Source organism: Ranitomeya imitator, chromosome 3 (genome assembly GCF_032444005.1).
Source record: "Ranitomeya imitator isolate aRanImi1 chromosome 3, aRanImi1.pri, whole genome shotgun sequence".
Lineage (NCBI taxonomy): Eukaryota > Metazoa > Chordata > Amphibia > Anura > Dendrobatidae > Ranitomeya > Ranitomeya imitator.
The window spans coordinates 39,864,045-39,884,867 of NC_091284.1; the positions used below are offsets into that span (position 1 = coordinate 39,864,045).

Genomic DNA, 20,823 nt, shown 5'->3' on the forward strand with positions numbered 1-20,823 from the left:
GCGATAGAGAAAAAGCAATACTATGCATGCTTGACCACCCCCCTTTAACATTTGCTGTCTCTGTCAATGATCCCCAAAACGCAGGTCTCCAGCCGTTGCAAATCTACCATTCTCGTGACAGTCCGCATGATGGGAGTTGTAGTCTTGTGCAGAGCCGTACGATGGGAAGACACAGGTCTATGGGAACAGTTGTCAGACAGGCAGGCACGCATTACAGCTCATTTCACATGGGGGCCCTGTTCTCAGGATCACTGGAGGGGGGTGGGGGTTGGACCCTTGTGCCATCATCACAAATTTTGTGCTCAGGCCATAAAATTGTAGTCTCCAAAAACACACCTTTAAATCTGTCTTTGCAAAGGATTTGGAACTCTGTACCAGAAAAAAAAAAAAAAACTCTCTCGCTCCTATATTAAGAATATTGGAGCTAAAATGCAATATGGATGAATAGATATAAAGATCAACTCACCAGACAGATCCTTCATCGCGGGCACAACCGCTTTGTTTGAAGCTTTTTCACCATCCGCTACCAAACCTAGAGAGCAAAAAAAAAAAATGACTAGTGAAAACAGTAACTTATTGCTCGATTTATAAAATACACAAAGAAAATGAGATCAGTCGCCAATATGAGAGCTATAAAGGAACATAATCTCTGAATCTCATCTCTGGCCGTGAGGCAACTGGCTGCAGCAGCAGCTCCTTTCCTCGCCTATGTCTGCAGGAGGAGAACAGGGAGGAACTCGCTGCTGGAAAATGGAGATCAGGAAACCGGTAACTATGGATCTCTGCAGTATTTTTATTAGACCATTTACAGGCTGCAAAAATTCCTAAAGACTGAAACAATAACGGCAAATGTATCTCCTGTTTATGTGCTCCTTTAAATATCTGTCAATTTTCCCGGCATGAGTGATGAGCCACTGCAAAAGTCCCTGGCAGGGGGGAAAGGCAGGGAACTGGGTCAGGAACTGAAGGGGAGGATGACACGTGCAGGGAAATTTAACCTCCTGTATCTACCTAAAGCTTAGAAGGATTCAGCTAGTCAGTTTTTAATCATGTGATGTCATAGAACTAATGGAAGAGAGAAGAATTGGCTGGGTAGAAAGGCAAAATGAGCAATTGTAAAAGTACACAGTGCTATAGAATATGATGACTGCAAAATAAATAACAATACTTTGATGCGTATCTTACTGCTGCAATTATTCTTTATGAAACTATAATACAGTTTTCTAAAGAGTGGTTTTCAGGTTTAAACTTGTATTTATTCTTGGGTTGGAGCTGGCATTGACCCTCCACCGAGGTACAGCGCTTTCGCTCTGCTGGTCTTTATTGAGTACAGCAGTGACATCACGTTTATAGGGCATGTAACCGCTGCAGTCAGTCATTGGATTCAGTAGCTTGAGTCATCTACCTCGGCAGAGCACAGTGATTGGCTGCAGCAATCACGTGCGCAGTATATCATAGCCCCTCCTCCCCCCCCCCCCCCCAAAAAAAAAAAAAATTAAAAACTTTACAGGCTAATTACCTTTACGGTCAGTCTTAAAATCGAGAAGAATAGGGTCGACGTTTCCTTTGTTATTTCTTCCGAGTCCTTCTCCTTCCCTCCAGCCCATTTTTCTCATGAGCAGAGCCCCCCGTCCTCCACTGACGGGTGCAGCCTTCAGAAACTGATCCTAGGAAAAAGACAGGAGAGAAAGAAAATAGCCGAGCAGAGTATTAGCGCAACGACGGCAGGAAAAAGGTCTCAAGTGCAGATTGCCAAACCCAATGAAGGCGGTCACTATACAGATACGGCTAATACAACGACAGTACAGACTTCCTACGGTAACCATCCTGACTAGTCAGTCCTCTGATCATACAATTATAGAAGCCCACAGACCGTTTGTACGAAGTAAATGAAATGTAAAGACTCTTGAAATGCTTACGTACCTATGCCTCTGTGGCCGCAGCGCTGTGATAGGAGAGCAGGCAGAGACCATGGACACGAGGCACATACAAGGATCTGACCCTGCAACAAGTTTCCATACAGAGCGGTGAAAGTTCACAGGTGACTGTGAACTATCCCCTCTCTTGTAACCCATTGCTTACCCACGCAGAAAGCGGTCTTCCTGAAAACTCAATACTGGGCAAGTCTAGCCTCAATACTTCATCCTGGACTGTGGCAAAAAACAGGCTTCTGAACAGTAACACATGGTCCCCCACCCCACCCCCGACCAACGTTAGTGGGATACAGAGCAGACCTCGACATGATACAGTAAGAAAACAAAAAGGTTAAGTGTACTCAATCACCAAAATGTAGATCGCTTCGAAAAGCCTCTGACCTGTCATGTCCAGATATGTTGGACTGAACCAGATCATGCAGAAGAACCTCCCTCCATGCTGGATTCTCCTCGCTTTTCAACACCCAAGGGTTTACTTACTTATGAGTTCCATTCGCCCTTCTCAATGCCAGGAACATTTTCATAAAAGAAGGGCTGGGAGTGACCTAGACCCCAGCCATAGTCACACCGGGGTCCGATTCCTCTTTAGAACCTGCTTTGTAATGATAGAATTTTCAACATCAAGGTCTGTTTCACTGTGCCGCTCCCGCCATGCAATACAACAAAGTGCGCCTCCGCTCCGTCCGGGAGCCCTGGGTGTATTACGTTCACATGTTAACACGCAGAAATTTCCAAAATCAGAAACCGCTTCATTTGATTGCAAAATCCCTGAATGGAGTCCAATAAGTATATGAAGCAACATCTGATATGCAGAGGGGAGAGTCGGGAAAGCCATAGCGCCGCTGAGGTCCTGCAGAAACTTCGAGATGGTCGAGTAATCCAAGGACAGTCCTGTGCTTTCTCTTCCACAAGGTGGTCAATGTAGATGGTCTTCTCCTGGCTTGTCCTCTCCCTTTCGGCACAGTGACATCTCCACTTCTCTGCATACCATCAGTTGTTGCTCTAAAGTGAGACTTTTGGCACAAGCACAAGGGATTTCAATGAAGCGATCGAGAAAATGGGTATTCGTAGGACATTATTCTGTTTCTTATCATGTGAACGACCAACACGGATAAAGGAACAGTGAAACAGACCACTTTTGGGAAACACAAGAATTCATGATTTCACCAAAAAAAAAAAAAAAATAGGGGGGGAAAAAAAAAGTAATATTTCTAAAACGGGCAATGTAAAAAAAAAACTGCCGAAAATGAAACGGAATGGAGGCAACTGGCAAAAAGTACTTTCGTTTCATTTCATGGCGGTTTGTGACACATTGTAATGACAAGCTTATATGTACTAATAGTCTAAGGGAAGCAAGCGCTGGCCGTGTCCTCAGCATCTGCACAGCTCAGGCCAAAACCTCCGCTTGCTTGACATATACCTTTCTAAGCCAGGCTTGAGGGCCGCTGATGCTGATCTCTTCTGGGGACAGGATCTGTGCTCCGGTGGTCCCAGTGAACAGTCCAGGAATCGATGTAGATTGAGCCCAGGCGTCGATCTGTAGAAGATATTATACAAATATAAGAGGAGATATTATGGGGGAACTTCTTCTAGACACGGGCTTAATGAAAAGCAGCAAGTTGTGTAAAAGTAGAATAAAAAGTTGAAAAACTGACTATTAGGAGGCAGAAACATTGATGTCAATGTGTCTGTGGGTTTATGGGTCCATGAAAAAAAATTAGACAACACTTGGATGTCATCTGTTTGAGGTTCATTTTTCACGGACTGTTAGGAAAAGCTTGAGAAAACTTCAAGTGATACGAGAAAAACGGGTTAAACTCCGAAGGCAAAAAGTGAGTGAGCAAACGCCAACAGACTTTTTTTTTTTTTGCGGATGAGAAATATCACTGACGTGTGAATGAGCTCTTAGTAAAAGTAATCATTTCTGTCCCAGTGGATGTTGCCAACAGGGCTATAACGTTGGTAAGCCAAACTTCTAACTCCTTCATTAACAGCTTGTGTATAATTTTTCAGCAATTCTTCATATATATAGCGTAGAATATTTTTTTTTATTTTGAAGCTGGAGTTGGCACATTTTTACTGACTCAGACTTCACAGTCCTGACTGCCAAAGGCAAAAATATAACCCCTTGATTTTGAGGGCCTATACATACTCAACTTCTAGATTCCCAATTTGTGCCGTAAGTTATAACCTTTGGCATATTTGTATCGTCCTTTCCATTAACGACAAGTGTTGTTAGACTAAGTAAGATTCCTGTGGATCTCCTGATCCAGCATTTACAGCTGGTGAAATAAGTACTGAACAAGTCACCAGTTTTCTTTATAAATATATTTCTAAAGGTGCTATCATGACATGAAATTGTTCACCAGGTGTCAGTAACAACCCATTCAACCCACACAGGCAAATAAATAATCCATAGAGGTCCATACGCTTTATGTAATAATGAGAAATGACACAGGGGAAAAGTATTCATCACGATTGCTAAAATGTATTCATTAATTTGTATAAAAGTCTTTGTTGGTGATGACAGCTTCAAGACATCTCCTATAGGGGGAAACTAGTTGCAGGCATTGCTCAGGTATGATTTTGGCCAAGTCTTCCACACAAACACTTCACATCTTGAAGTTTCCATGGGCTCCTTCTATGAGCTCTGAGCTTTAGGTTCCTTCCATACATTTTCTCTTGGGCTCAGGTCAGGTAATTTCTCGGCCATTCTAGCATCTTTATTTTCTCTCTGAAACCAATTGAGCATTTCCTTAGCTGTGTGTTTGGGATCATTGTCTTGCTGAAATATCTACTCTCGTTTTATCTTCATCATCCTGGTGGACGGCAACAGATTTTTATCAAGAAGGTCTCGGTACATTTGTCCATTTATCCTGCCTTTAATCATATGAAGTTTGCCAGTGCAGTATGCTGAAAAACAGTCTCACACCATGATGTTCTTAATTGCACACTTCACTGTTTGTATGGTGTTTTTAGGGCAATATCCAGTGCCCTTTGGCCTCGAAATGTGCTGCATATTACAGCATCCAAAGAGTTCAATTTTAGCCTCATCTGACCAGACTAAAAGGTTGATAAAACTGTAAATGCGCTAGAACATGCTTTTTGTTCAGGAATGGAGTCTTGAATAGTGAGCGTACATATAGGCTATGGAGGTTCCATGGCGAGAATGCATACAGGACGTAGAGATTTGAGTTGTTAACTGTTTTCTTTGAAACAATTCTACCTGCTGATTGCAGATTTTTTTTCTGTCATTCGCCACAAATGGTTCTTAGCTTTAGGACGACCCTTCTGGTAATTCTTTTCACTCCTTTGTCTGAAATCTTGCAAGGAGCACCTGGTTGTGGCTGGTTTACTGTGAAATGAAGCCATTTCCGTTTCCGGATGATGGCCCCAACAGTGCTCACTGGAACCTTCAGTAGCTTAAATATTATTCTGTTACCAAAGCCATGTTTTGCAATAATAAGGTTGCAGAGGTCTTGAGACAGCTCATCATGAGATTATATTTGTGTGGAACTTTGGCAATGAGATACCTTTTTTAAAGGCCATCAGTTGAACCAGCTATTATTTTTTACTAAGTGGCAGGATTCCTTACTAGTTCCTAATAGATTTCAGCTGGTGTCAGGACATCCATGGCATTTTGCACTTCCCTTTCTTCATTTGTCCCATAGTTTTTCACTTTGTCATTTTTTTTTCATTATTACACAATTTATGGATATCTATGGTTTGATTTCTTTGCCTGTAGGGATTAGATGGGTTGTCACCGACATCTGGCGAGAATTGCATGTCAATAGCGCCTCTAGAAATTTATTTACTTAGAAAGTTGGTGATTTATTACTAGTTTAACAGGTTGTACGAGGCTGCAAACTTTGGGTCAAGAGATCTCTGTACAGGACGTGATACATGAATGTCTGAATGAGGTCTTCTGGCTAATCTGATCTTGATGATAGGATATCCATATCATAAGGATGGACAACAAGTTTAAAATATAATATGAGCTACAAATTAACACCAAAATAATAAAAATTTGCATAACTAACCTGCTCTTGTGCACGACTTAGCATATACACGGCTTCAATGTCAAATGGATTTCCTGTGAGCCGGGTCTGGGCGACTGCACGTTCATTCATTGCAGAGCTGATGTCCACTGGCTGCAAGAGAGGAAAAAAATAGCGCGGCTTAACACACATATACATGCAGAATTTATATTTATTTATGTGCAATATACAGTGATGTGCCATTGAGAGTAAATTGCATGTGGACGTGATACAAGTGCAACAGCAAAACATGGCCATTTCCACAGTAACATCTCTGAAAAACGAGAAATTATATTTATTTAAGGTTTTTTTGTTTGGTTTGGGGGTTTTTTTTTTGCCTTTTTTTTTTTAAACAGGTTTTATCTGATCCCGTATAAAATCACAGATCGATCCTCCATTGCACATCCGGCTGTTGTTGTACATAGGGAGTGAAGGCATAAATTTCCAATAAAATGGCCAAAACGTATTCTTATATAACGACCACTCCAATGAATGGAGGACCATGTAATTTATGTGCCAGCCTGGTACACAGAGAAGGGTGAAAGTCTGTACACACACCCCAGTACAGTATTTTTGGATATTGGCAGGGAGAAAGTAAATGTCTGCAGTAAATCCAAGAACAGGACAACAATAGTAAGTGTGCAAGCTAAAAAAAAAAAAAAAAATTTAAAAAGGCAATAAATGGACACTCATTTATCAATTACACATTTAAAGGGCTTGTCCACTGCTTTTTATCACTTATAAAATGGGTCCATTGTGGCCAAAGTTAACAGTCACCTACTATCCCCCCCCCCCAAAAAAAGTTCCGAAATACTGCTTCTAATGTCCCCTTGCTTTCTCTTTGGGCTCAGACAGCACATGACCATTGCAGCCAGGTCATGTGATGTCCGCCCGCCAGAAGAGGGAGAAAGCGGATACGGGCGTTAAGTACCAGGGAATAACAGAGTCATTAAATGGCTTTGGTTATTTATTTTAATATCTCCGTGTGTCCATTTTGAAGACAAAAATTAGTAGACGACCATGGTAAGTGCATATTAAAATCTGTGCGCTTCAATATTATTCAGCAAACATTGTCATTCAGAAGTTATAGGATGATACATATGGACACGTGCAGGTACTATCTACTCACTCCTAATACACACTCTCAATGGTATACAATGGGGACGAGACAACAGTGACAGTGTGAAAAATACCTATTTATGACAGTACTGGTGATAGATTTCATCATTGGTCACATATCTCCGTCATCTTTGTACACAGTCTAAACCAGGGGTTCCCAACTCCAGGCCTCGAGGGCCGCCAACAGTGCAGGTTTTCAGGAATTCTTCAGTATTGCATCGGTGGTAATGTGATCATCTGCACAGGTGATGATTCCAACCCCTGTGCAATACTAAGGAAATCCTGAAAACCTGCACTGTTGGCGGCCCTCGAGGCCTGGAGTTGGGGACCCCTGGTCTAAACTCTCGCAGGTTTCTGTCCCTGCTGGAGATCCCTTCCTAAACTTCTGTATCTCAAACTTGGAAAACACACTTTAAAAGCATAAAAACTTTCTTGCCCTTACAAGCCTGACTTATTATATAAGGTGCTAACTCCAGAGCCGTCTTGTCCGCTCCGACTCAGCCAAGTGTGTGGCTCATTGGGAGGTTACAAGCTTAAACACGGGCCTCATTATACAGGGGTTCTGCCTCGTTTAACAGCTTAGTCTCGGATTCAAGTTAATGAAGGTGAACTACATTAGGGTGGCGTTCGTTCTTGGAATTAAATATACATCTATAGGAATCGTGTGACTGTTGGAGATGTTGTGCAAGTTATCACTACTCTTTATAATAGTTATCAAGTCTATATGGGGGTTTTCCTTTCCTAAACCCCTTAGTGACTGAGCCAATGTTGACCTTAATGACCAAGCCACATCTTAGAATTCTGACCACTGTCACTTTATATGAGAACTCTGCAATGTTTGAACGGATCCCGCTGATTCCGAGTCAAAGTCCCCCAAGGCGACACCATTCTAAAAACTTCACCCCTCAAGGTACTCAAAACCCCACATTCGAGAAATATATTGACCCTTTCGGTGCTTCATGAGAATTGAAGCAATGTGTAAGCTAAAAATGAACATTTATCTTTGTGCACAAAAATTTACTTTAGACCCAAACTTTATCTTCATAAGGGTAACAAAAGAAAATGGACCACAAAATTGGTTGTGCAATTTCTCCTGAGAACGTCGATACCCTATATGTGGGGGAAATCTACTGTTTGGGCGCACGGCAGTGCTCAGAAGGGAAGGAGCACGGTGGCGCAGTGGTTAGCACTGCAGCCTTGCAGCGCTGGGGTCCTGGGTTCTAATCCCACCCAGGACATCTGCAAAGAGTTTGTATGTTCTCTCCGTGTTTGCGTGGGTTTCCTCCGGGCACTCCGGTTTCCTCCCACATTCCAAAGACATACTGATAGGGATTCTAGATTGTGAGCCCCATCGGGGACAGTGATGATAATGCGTGCAAAACTGTAAAGCGCTGCGGAATATGTTAGCGCTATATAAAAAATAAAGATTATTATTATAAGGAGCACCGTTTGACTTTTTGAACACAAAAATTGGCTGGAATCGAGAATGGACGCCATGTCACATTTGGAGACCCCCCGATGTGCCTAAACAGTGGAAACCCCCCCACAAGTGACACCATTTTGACACCATAATGAGCGTTTTGAACCCACAGGTACGATACAGAATTTGATAACATTAGGTTGCCATATTGAATATGTCATCATTAGTGTTAAGCGCAAGTGCTCAATACTCCAATTTGCATCGGGTGCTCTGGCATGCTCTAAGTATCACGGGTGCTGTTAAAACACACAAAAAAACAGGGATCCGCGATACTCCGTGCATACCAGAGCACCCCATGCAAACTAGTAGCGAACACTTGTGCTTTTTTTAGCCTTTTTTTTTCTTTAGAAAAATGTAACTAAGGGGCGACAAAAGGGGATTTGATTTACTTTTTTTTTTTTGTTATTTTGATTACTGTGATCAAAATGAACTAATAGGAAAAATTTCAGATTGTTTCCGGGCACCGGCCGTAAGATTTCGTCAGGAGCATGCGCCCGCCATTTTTTTCTCCAGGAAAATGATGTAGAGGGCCAGGGGACTGAACAGAAGGGCATGGTGATGGCGGAGGTGTTGGGATTCTCTGGGAACCCAATTTCTCTCTTCTCTGATATGTTGTTAGATAATATGAAAGGAGAGAAATTAAATTTAAAATCAGACTTTTTTTATGATCACCGTTATAAGATGAATAATAATCCCGTGACAGGGGACCGTTAAAACCAGCCATGATCATGTGTTCCAAGCTCTCCGCTACCGGTAGACCCTTATTTCTCAGTGGCGTTAAAAATGGTGATGAGGAATAAGTACCCTTAACTGCCGCTATTAGCAGTCGTTAAGGGGTTAAAACTTTAACCCCTTTCTGACCTCAGACGGGATAGTACGTCCGAGGTCAGAAGCCCCGCTTTGATGCGGGCTCCGGCGGTGAGCCAGCATCAAAGCCGGGACATGTCAGCTGTTTTGAATCGCGATCTGCCCGCGCCTATTAACTAGTTAAATGCCGCTGTCTAACACAGACAGCGGCATTTAACTACCGCTTCCGGCCAGAAATGATTGCATCGCCGACCCCCGTCACATGATCTGAGGTCGGCGATACTTCTGAATAGTAACCATAGAGGTCCTTGAGACCTCTATGGTTACTGATCGCCGGTAGCTGTGAGCACCACTCTGTGGTCGGCGCTCATAGCTCACCTGCATTTCTGATACATAGCAACGAACATCAGATCGCTGCTATGTAGCAGAGGAGATCGAGTTGTGCCTGCTTCTAGCCTCCCATGGAGGCTATTGGAGCATGGCAAAAGTAAAAAAAATATAATATATATATATATATATATATATATATATATATATTCGAAAAATCGAACCTACACGTATTTGGTATCGCCGCGTTCAGAATCGCCCGATCAATAAAAAAAAAAGTATTAACCTGATCACTAAACGGCGTAGCGAGAAAAAAATTCAAATCGCCAAAATTACATTTCTTTGGTCGCCGCAACATTGAATTAAAATACAATAACGGGCGATCAAAAGAACGTATCTGCACCAAAATGCTATTAAAAACGCCAGCTCGGCACGCAAAAAATAAGCCCTCACCCGACCCCAGATCACGAAAAATGGAGACGCTACGAGTATCGGAAAATGGCACAATTTTTTTTTTTTTTAGCAAAGTTTGGAATTTTTTTTCACCACCTAGATAAAAAATAACCTAGTCATGTTAGGTGTCTATGAACTCGTAATGACCTGGAGAATCATAATGGCAGGTCAGTTTTAGCATTTAGTGAACCTAGCAAAAAAAGCCAAGCAAAAAACAAGTGTGGGATTGCATTTTTTTTGCAATTTCACCGCACTTGGAATTTTTTTCCCGTTTTCTAGTACACAACATGGTAAAACCAATGATGTCGTTCAAAAGTACAACTCGTCCCGCAAAAAATAAGCCCTCACATGGCCAAATTAACGGAAAAATAAAAAAAAGTTATGGCTCTGGGAAGGAGGGGAGCGAAAAACGAACACGGAAAAACAGAAAATCCCAAGGTCATGAAGGGGTTAATATAATTAAGTAATTTTAAGCTAGAATTAAGTTTAGGTCTCAATGGATCGATGTGGCTTTTTTTACCAGAGTAAAATCCTATCTATATACAGTTGAAACCAGAAATTTACATACACTATATAAAGAGACACATCTGCATGTTTTTCTCAATATCTGACACGAAAGCAGAATAAACCTTTCCCGTGTTAGGCCAATTAGGATTACCATAATTAATATTTGCCAAATGCCAGAATAATGAGAGAGAGAATGTTTTAAGACATTTTTATTACTTACTGCAAAGTCAAAACTTTACATACACTAAGATTACTATGCCTTTAAACTATTCTGGACTGCCCATATGATGAGGTCATGTGTTTGTAAGCTTCTGATTTTTGGCAACATCTGAGTGAGACACCTGTGGATGTATTTTAATGCACACCTGAAACACACTGCTTCTTTGTGGTAGCATCATGGGAAAGTCTCAAGAAATCAGCCAAGATATCAGGAAACAAAATTGTCGACTTGCACAAGTCTGGCTCATCCTTGGAAACAATTTCAAGATACCTGAAGGTGCCTCGTAAATCTGTACAAACAATTATATGCATGTACAAACAAGATGGCAATGTCCAGCCATCATACCTATCAGGAAGGAGATGGGTTCTGTGTCCCAGAGATGAACGTACTTTGGTCGGACATGTGCATATCAACCCAAGGACAAAAGCAAAAGACCTTGTGAAGATGATGGTGGAGGCAGGTAAGATTGTGTCCATATCCACAGTGAAACGAGTACTGTATCAACATGGGCTGAAAGGCCACTCTGCCAGGAAGAAGCCATTACTCCAAAAGAAAGAAAGCCAGATTAATGTTTGCAAATGCAAACAGGAACAAAAGGCCTTCATTTTTGGAGACATGTCCTGTGGTCTGATTAAACAAATTGAGCCTTTTGGTCATAATGACCATCGTTACGTTTGGAGGAAAAAGGGTGATGCTTAGAAGCCTAAGAACAGCATCCCAAATGTGAAACACGGGGGTTGCAGCATCATATTGTGGGGTTGTTTTGCTGCAGGAGGGACTGGTGCACTTCAGAAAATAGATGGCATCATGAGAAAATAAGATTATGTGGCAATACTGAAGCAACATCTCAAGACATCAGCCTGGAAGTTAAAAGCTTGGGTGGGAATGGGTCTTCCAAATGTACAATGACCCAAAGCATACTGCCAAAATGGTAAAGTGGCATAAGGATAACAAAGTCAATGTTTTGGAGCAGCCATCACAAAGCCCTATGCTCAATTCTATTAAAAATTTATGGGCAAAGCTGAAAATGCCGGTTAGAGCAAGGCGACCTACAAACTGGGATCAGTTACACCAGTTTTGTCAGGAGGAATGGATCCAAATTCCAACCAACTATTGTGAGAAGCTTGTGGAAGGAGATCCCAAACGTTTCACCCAAGTCATTCAGTTTAAGGGCAATAGTATCAAATACTAATGAAATGTATGGAAACTTTTGACTGCAGTATATGCCTTGAAACATTCCATCTCTCATTATTCTGGCATATGGCAAATAATAATTATGATTATCTTAATTGACCTAAAACAGGAAAGGTTTATTCCGATTTCATGTCAGATATTGAGAAAAACATGCAGAGGTGTCTTTTTATATAATGTATGTAAACTTCTTGTTTCAAATATATATACACAAAAAATATAAAATAAAGACTCCATGCAAAAAATACATGATTTTTTTTATTTTCCATTAACATTCTTCCCAGCACTGTACAAACGCATATAGAGCAGAAGTCAGTCATCTGTGTCCCATGATTCTTCGCAAGGATCTCTGGCTCACTCGAATTGTAACCTTTAATGTTCCCCTTTTTATTCCAGTTCATTCCTTTAGCGAGGCACAAGTAGAAATGTCCAATTTCAACTTCTGAACCCAAAATCCAATTCTTTTTTTCGATTGCGTTCACAGTTGATGACGACCTTGTTCACATTAGTCTTCATCTTGTGCCGATGGCTAAGGTTGAAGGGATGATACAATCTACGCATGTTGGGTGATGGCCGACTTTTCATTAAATACAGACCACAAACATGGAGCCAAAGATTTGAGATGCTTTCCGATGGGTTTTCTTTTATTCACTTTGTCCAAAACTTTTTTTTTTTTTTTTTTACACAAAAATTAAGCCATTATCCAATAATACATCAGATCCTGGCGTATTTACAATCTAAAGCAGGGGTCCCCAACTCCAGTCATCAAGGCCCACCAACATGTCATGTTTTCAGGATTTCCTTAGTCTTGCCCAGGTAATAATTGCATCACCTGTGCAATGCAAAGGAAATCCTGAAAACATGACCTGTTGGTGGGCCTTGAGGACTGGAGTTGGGGACCCCTGATCTAAAGCATCGATTATAGTAATGGTGTTAGACATTCGTACTCCTGGAGGGGAACAGATCCAACAGGTGAAACGTTTTAGAAACTAGTCAAAGTGATTAACTGGGGAACACGTTGCTCCACGTGCTATTCGAAAATGCATCATGGTTAAAGTTTGACATGGACTACAATTCACCAACAATACATCCGTAAGGATGACAAGATGCACTGCTCCCCAGATCAGCGGCACCAGTTTAGCCCAGTAAGTAACTCTGTACAACTGGCCTTGAAGCAGGTCTCACACATCCCGATTAGCAAACACAGAATAAAATTGAAAGAAGTACAATTCCAATTTTACGGTCACTGTGGTCTGTTAGTTTAGTGAAGATAAATAAAAGGGGGTGGTGTGGGGAGACCCGATAAAAGGGGGTGGTGTGGGGAGACCCGATAAAAGGGGGTGGTGTGGGGAGACCCGATAAAAGGGGGTGGTGTGGGGAGACCCGATAAAAGGGGGTGGTGTGGGGAGACCCGATAAAAGGGGGTGGTGTGGGGAGACCCGATAAAAGGGGGTGGTGTGGGGAGACCCGATAAAAGGGGGTGGTGTGGGGAGACCCGATAAAAGGGGGTGGTGTGGGGAGACCCGATAAAAGGGGGTGGTGTGGGGAGACCCGATAAAAGGGGGTGGTGTGGGGAGACCCGATAAAAGGGGGTGGTGTGGGGAGACCTTATAAAAGGGGGTGGTGTGGGGAGACCTAATAAAAGGGGGTGGTGTGGGGAGACCTAATAAAAGGGGGTGGTGTGGGGAGACCTAATAAAAGGGGGTGGTGTGGGGAGACCTAATAAAAGGGGGTGGTGTGGGGAGACCTAATAAAAGGGGGTGGTGTGGGGAGACCTAATAAAAAGGGGTGGTGTTGGGAGACCTAATAAAAGGGGGTGGTGTGGGGAAACCTAATAAAAGGGGGTGGTGTGGGGAAACCTAATAAAAGGGGGTGGTGTGGGGAGACCTAATAAAGGGTGGTGTGGGGAGACTTTTTTTCTAAAATGTAGCAAATGAGTTTAAAAGGCATACTGTTCTGCCTGCAGTGATGACGTCCCATCATAAAGACATGACAGCTGCAGACAATCACTGACTTTACTCCAAATAGCGATTGGCTCCGGCAAAACATAACATCATTGCTGAAGCCGAATACAGAGACTAGTGGGGGACCAGCATCAAAAGGCAAATTCTCAACATGAATTTTTAAGAAAAAAGTGTTGGGGGGGGGGGGGGGGGGGGAGGGGACCTCTAAAGCAGACAACTTTAGGCTATGTGCACACGATGAATAAATGAATGCAGATATTTCTGCACCATTTCAGGGAGGAAATGTTTTTCTGTGGTTTTGCCCTGCGCTTTTGACGGATTTGAATTTAGTCAATGGTGAAAAACTGAGAAAAAAATGCACAGAGAATGGACATGCCACAGATTATTTTCTACACCCAATATGCAAGTCAAATATAATCAATATGTGCATGACACTCAGGTCTCTCATTCACTTTGCTCTTCTGGTTTTTTTTAAAAAAAATCTGCTTGATAAATACGCAACATGTGCACATGGCCTTAAAGGAATAAAGAAAAAACAAAACAGGACAACTCTTGTATAATATGACAACTACCCCCTACAGTATGCTGATTGCTTTGCATTCTGGAAACCATGATTCTGAGGACATTTCCTGCCCTCTGGTATGTCCATCTAACCATATAGGGTTGCAAATGTGTGGACAGCTTGTCTTGACTCAGCAGAATGTCTATCTCTTTCATTGGATAGATCAAATTTGCTTCCAATATGATTAGACATTAAACTTCATATTCCTCAAAATGACACCTACTTGGGCCTATTAGGGTGCCATTAGAGGCTGCAAGAGGAGAAGTATCAGGTGGTGGTAAAGGAACGGGTTACAACAGTAGCGTGCTAGGAGTGGTTTAGGTCATTGTACCATTGGGTTGGGAAATGTGGAGGCCGAGTCTTCTGCCATTACTGCAAACTTTGGGAGGAAGATGCATATGTGATGATATGACCCTTCAGTGCAGGTCATTAATAGAGCTACACCATGGCTGACTATTATTGGACTGTAATGGCAGTTTCACTCATTAGCCCTCACCAGTTATAACGTGCATCAACTAGGAGTCACATATCGTCTCTTACTTGGGTAATATCTTCATTCCATCAAAGGGAACCAGTCAGTAAGATCGACCCCTCTCCCCTCCGCACCAAACCGCATATAAGCATGGAGGTCTTTGAATGCAAAATACGATGACATTTACACTCATGGCCCAAAGTGTTCGCTCCCTTGAAATTGTTCCAGAAAATGAAGTATTTGTGGCAGAAAACTATTGCAATTTCACGCTTTATTATACAAATGCATATTTCCTTTGTGTGTATTGGAACGCCACAAAAAAAAAAAAAAAAAACAGAAAGGGGCAAATTGGACAATTTGACACAGAACCACAAAAATGGGCTGGACAAAATTGTAGGCACCCTCAACTTAATATTTGGTTGCACATCCTTTAGATCGATTCCTATAACCATCAACAAGGCTCTTACACCTCTCAACTGGAATTTTTGACCAATTCTTTTTTGCAAACTGCTCCAGGTCTCACATATTTGAAGGCGCCTTCTCGTCAATTATTAGATCTCTTCACGGGTGTTCAATGGGATTTAGATCAGGGTTCATTGCTACCACTTTAAAACTCTTCATAGCTTTGTTTCCATTTCTGAGTGTTTCTAGAAGTATGGTTGGAGTTATTGTCCTGCTGAAAGACCCATGATCTAGGACGCAAGCCCAGCTTTCTGACACTAGGCACTACATTGCCACCCAAAAACCATTGGTAATCTTCAGATTTCATGATGCCTTGCACAGTCATGGCACTCAGTGCCAGAGGAAGCAAGACAACCCCAAAACATATTTGAACCCCCACCATATTTGACTGTAGGTACTGTGTTCTTTTCTGTGTAAGCCCCAATCCGTTTTCGGTAAACAGAATTATGTGCTTTATCAAAAAGCTCTATCTTGGTCTCATTTGTCCACAAGACACCTTCCCAAAAAGATTTTGGCTTATTCGTGTACTTTTTTTTTGGCAAACTGCAGTCTAGCTTTTTTATGTCTCTGTTTCAGCATTGGGGTCCTCCTGTCATAGCATTTCATTTCATTCAAATGTGGACGGATAATTTGTGCTGACGCACCCTGAGCCTGCAGGACAGCTTACATTTCTTTGGCACTTGATTGGGGCTGCTTATGCACCATACAGACTATCCTGCGTTGCAACCTTTCCTCAATTTTTCTCGATTAGCCATGGGTTGTAAATTTCTTGATTGTGTGGTGCACTGTGGACAAAAGAACATGATCTCTGGAGATGGATTTTTAACCTTGAGATTGTTGATATTTTTCAAAAATTTTGGTACTCAAGTCCTCAGACAGTTCCCTTTCTTTCGGTTCTCAATATTTTGTGTGGCACGCACAGACACAATGCAAAGATGGAGTCAACTCCACTTTATCTGGTTTCGGGTGTGATTTCACATTGCCCACACCTGTTATTTGCCACAAGTGAGTTTGAACGAGCATCACATGCTAGAAAAAGTTGTTGACCCACAATTTTAGAAAGGTGCCAACAATTTTGTCTGTACCATTATTGAGGTATTGTGTGAAGGTTTTCTTTCCTTTTTGTTTGGTTCCAATACACACAAAGAAAATAAACATGTAAAAGAAAGCGTGAAATTGCAATCATTTTCTGGGAGAAACACTTCATTTTCTGGAACAATTTCAAGGGTGCTAACACTTTCGGGCCATGACTGCTTATCTTCTATTTGTTGACACATTCAGGAGAAATAAGCTTTTATTTCATGTGCGAATATGGTGTTAAGTGCTCCTGGCGTGAGGGGGAACTTCCAGAACTTGTTTCCCCCCTCTCAGCACCTTCAGCTTGATTGACAGCCCAGTCTGATTTCCTTGCCTGACATCACACAGTGATCCATCAATCAAGCTGAAGAGGCTGGTGCTGGGCGGGTAAATAACCTCGGTATGCGCAGTCTTGGAAAGTGCTCTGTCATGCCCACATAACTTAATACCTAAATTGCATATGAAATAAAACCCAAATCTCTTGGGAATGCAGCAACAGTTCAAAGATATCAAGGTGAGAATAGATTTAGTTTTCAAAGACTTGCATGAACATATGTACGATTTGGAGGAAGTTTGATCTTTCTGATAGATTCCCTTTAAGGTTTGGCTAATAGGCTGCTACAATGCATTTAGCATTATGTATATCACCAAATGGTATAAAGGATCACGAGGGAATGCTGTTAGTGTGACTGAGGACTAATATTCTCTGTTCAAACAAGTCCCTTGCTTACCTTTTGCACACAAAGTCCAATATCTTGTTATGAGCAGCATTAGTCCTCCCTTTCCCTGCTTCCCCTCAATCTCGATACGAACAGCACTAGAGACAAACAATCTGATCAGAATTTACCAGTCTAAAACTCGTATAAGATGGTGCTGTGCAAACACATTTGTAGAGGCCACACGAGTAAATCTTAGCACTTATTCGCAACCGCTAAAAACAAAAAATTACAAGAGTGGTGGGGATTTTATTAGGAATATAAAAGCACATGGAAAGCTTATGATTAAGTAGGGACATAAACCAGAAAAAAATAAAAACACCTAAATGGCTAATGGATGGTAATGGGCAAAAATTCTAATAAAGCCCACAAAGTCTATAAGAGGATAATCTAAACTAAATAGGGGAATCAGTCCACATCAAACAGCTACTAAATAGATTCATGGAAGTATGCACTGGTGCCCATATGCATGTGCTGTGTACACTGGTGCCCATATACATGTCCTGTATCCACTGGTGCCATTATGCATGTGCTGTGTACACTGGTGCCCATATACATGTCCTGTATCCACTGGTGCCATTATGCATGCGCTGTGTACACTGGTGCCCATATACATGTCCTGTATCCACTGGTGCCATTATGCATGCGCTGTGTACACTGGTGCCCATATACATGTCCTGTATCCACTGGTGCCATTATGCATGTGCTGTGTACACTGGTGCCCATATACATGTCCTGTATCCACTGGTGCCATTATGCATGTGCTGTGTACACTGGTGCCCATATACATGTCCTGTATCCACTGGTGCCATTATGCATGCGCTGTGTACACTGGTGCCCATATACAGGTGCTTCTCACAAAATTGAAATATCAAAAAATGTATTTCAGTTCTTAAAGGGCCTCTGTCACCCCCTCCAGCCGTTACACTAAAAGAGCCACCTTGTGCAGCAGTAATGCTGCATTTTAACAAGGTGGTTCTTTTAGTTTTTGGTGCATTTATTCCCAAAATAAAGCGTTTTATAACTTCTCCAAAATACCTGTCTTTAGCCAGGAAGGCAGGTCTTAACCCCCTGCTGGAAACGCCACACTGCCGTCACTCAAATCTTCAGGGGCGCCGCCCCCTCCGCTCTGTTTTCGCATGAAATCCGGCGCCTGCGCTGTGTCGTACTGTCTGGTGCAGGCGCAGTGAGCTTGCCCAGGAATCCCAGCCTGGGGCTGGAATTCCCAAGGTGGGTGGCCGCACAGGCGCAGTCTGCAAGCCTGGCTGTGACGTCAGACGGCCAGAGCTCACTGCGCCTGCACCAGACAGTACTACACAGCACAGGCGCCGGATTTCATGCGAAAACAGCGCGGAGTGGGCGGCACCCCTGAAGATTTGAGTGATGGCAGTGTGGCGTTTCAAGCAGGGGAGTGAGGACCCGCCTCCATGGACAAAGACATGTATTTTGGATAAATTTCAAAGCGCTTTATTTTGGAAATAAATGCACCAAAAACTAAAAGAGCCACCTTGTTAGAATGCAGCATTACTGCTGCACAAGGTGGCTCTTTTAGTTTATAATGGCTGGAGGGGGTGACAGTGGACCTTTAAACAGAAAAAAGTGAAACATTACAAACGGAGAGATCTATTTCAAGTGTTTATTTCTCTTAATGTTGATTATTGCTTACAGCCAATGGAAACCCAAAAGTCCTTATCTCAGTAAATTCGAATACTTTATACCACCAGCATGAAAAAAGGATTTTAAGATCCGAAATGTTGGCCTACTGAAATGTATGTTCAGTAAATGCACTCAATACTTGGTCTTGGCTCCTTTTGCATCAATTACTGCATCAATGCAGCATGGAATGGAGGCAATCAGCCTGTGGCACTGCTGAGGGGTTATGGAAGCCCAGGTTGCTTTGATAGCAGCCTTCAGCTCGTCTGCATTGTTGGGTCTGTTGTCTCATCTTCCTCCTGACAATACTCCATAGATTCTCTATGGGGTTAAGATCTGGCGAGTTTGCTGCCAATCAAGCACAGTGATACTGTTGTTTGTGAACTAGGTATTTGAACTTTTGGCCGTGTGGACAGATGCCAAGTCCTGCTGGAGAATGAAATTTCCATCTCCAAAAAGCTTGTCGACAGAGGGAAGCATTAAGTGCTCTAAGATTTCCTGGTGGACGGCTGCACTGACTTTGGTCTTAATAAAACACAGTGGACCTACAGCAGCAGATGACATAGCTCCCCAAACCATCACTGATTGTGGAGACTTCACACTAGACCTCAAGCAGCTTGGATTGTGGCCTCTCCACCCTTCCTCCAGACTCTGGACCTTAATTTCCAAATGAAATGCAAAATTTACTTTCATCTGAAAACACCAACTTGGACCACTGAGAACAGTCCAGTTCTTTTTCTCCTTGGCCCAGGTAAGGAGCTTCTGGCGTTGTCTATTGGTCATGAGTGGCTTGACACAAGGAATGTGACACTTGTAGCCCATGTCCTGGATACGACTGTGTGTTGGCTCCTGAAGCAATGACTCCAGCAGCAGTCCACTCCTTTAAAGGCTGCGGTTATCCCGGCTGCTTGTGCACCTTTTTCTACCACACTTTTTCCTTCCACTCAACTCTCCATTAATATGCTTGGATACAGCACTCTGAACAGCCGGCTTCTTTAGCAATGATCTTTTGTGGCTTACGCTCCTTGTGGAGTGTGTCAATGACTGCTTTCTGGACATCTGTCAAGTCAGCAGTCTTCCCCATGATTGTGGAGCTACTGAAACAGACTTAGGGATCTTTATAAACGCTTTGGAAGCCTTTGCAGGAGTTTGTTGTTAATTCTAATTTACTGAGATAATGACTTTTGGGTTTCCACTGGCTGTAAACCATAATCATCAACATTAACATAAATTAACACTTGAAATGGATCACTCTGTTTGTAATGACTATATAATAAAGGAGTTTCACTTTTTGTATTGAAGAACTAAAATAAGTTAACTTTTTGATGATATTTTAATTTTGTGAGAAGCACCTGTACATGTGCTGTGTACACTGGTGCCATTATGTATGTTGTGTGTATACACCGGTGCCCATATGCAAGTTGTGCGTACACTGGCGCCCATATGAATGTGCTGTGTACACTGGTGCCATTATGCATGTGCTGTGTGCACTGGCGCCGTTATGCATGTGTACACTGGCGCCATTATGCATGTGCTGTGTACACTGGTGCCCATATGCATGTGCTGTGTACACAGGTGCCATAATGCATGTGCTGTGTACACTGGTGCCATTATGCATGTGCTGTGTACACCGGTGCCCATAGGTATGTTGTGTATACACCGGTGCCCATATGCATGTTGTGTATACACTGGTGCCATTATGCATGTGCTGTGTACACTGGTGCCATTATGCATGTGCTGTGTACACTGGTGCCATTATGCATGTGCTGTGTACACTGGTGCCATTATGCATGTGCTGTGTACACCGGTGCCCATAGGCATGTTGTGTATACACCGGTGCCC

At 42.5% G+C, this 20,823-nt stretch overlaps 1 protein-coding gene across 5 annotated transcripts in view; it reads right to left on the minus strand.

Moving 5' to 3' along the window:
• SON (SON DNA and RNA binding protein) overlaps nt 1-20,823 on the minus strand; it is a 124,785-nt gene that overhangs the window by 8,005 nt on the left and 95,957 nt on the right. For 2 of the 5 annotated variants that reach the window (XM_069760797.1, XM_069760796.1), the window contains 4 exons: nt 5,975-6,085; nt 3,355-3,471; nt 1,520-1,667; nt 467-532 (listed from right to left, as the gene is read on the minus strand). In XM_069760797.1, the coding sequence (XP_069616898.1) occupies nt 467-532; nt 1,520-1,667; nt 3,355-3,471; nt 5,975-6,085 (442 nt within the window). Of the gene's footprint in view, nt 1-466; nt 533-1,519; nt 1,668-1,923; nt 2,530-3,354; nt 3,472-5,974; nt 6,086-20,823 lie in introns of those variants that run through there. The other 3 variants (XR_011319759.1, XR_011319758.1, XM_069760799.1) reach the window with 3 other exon arrangements.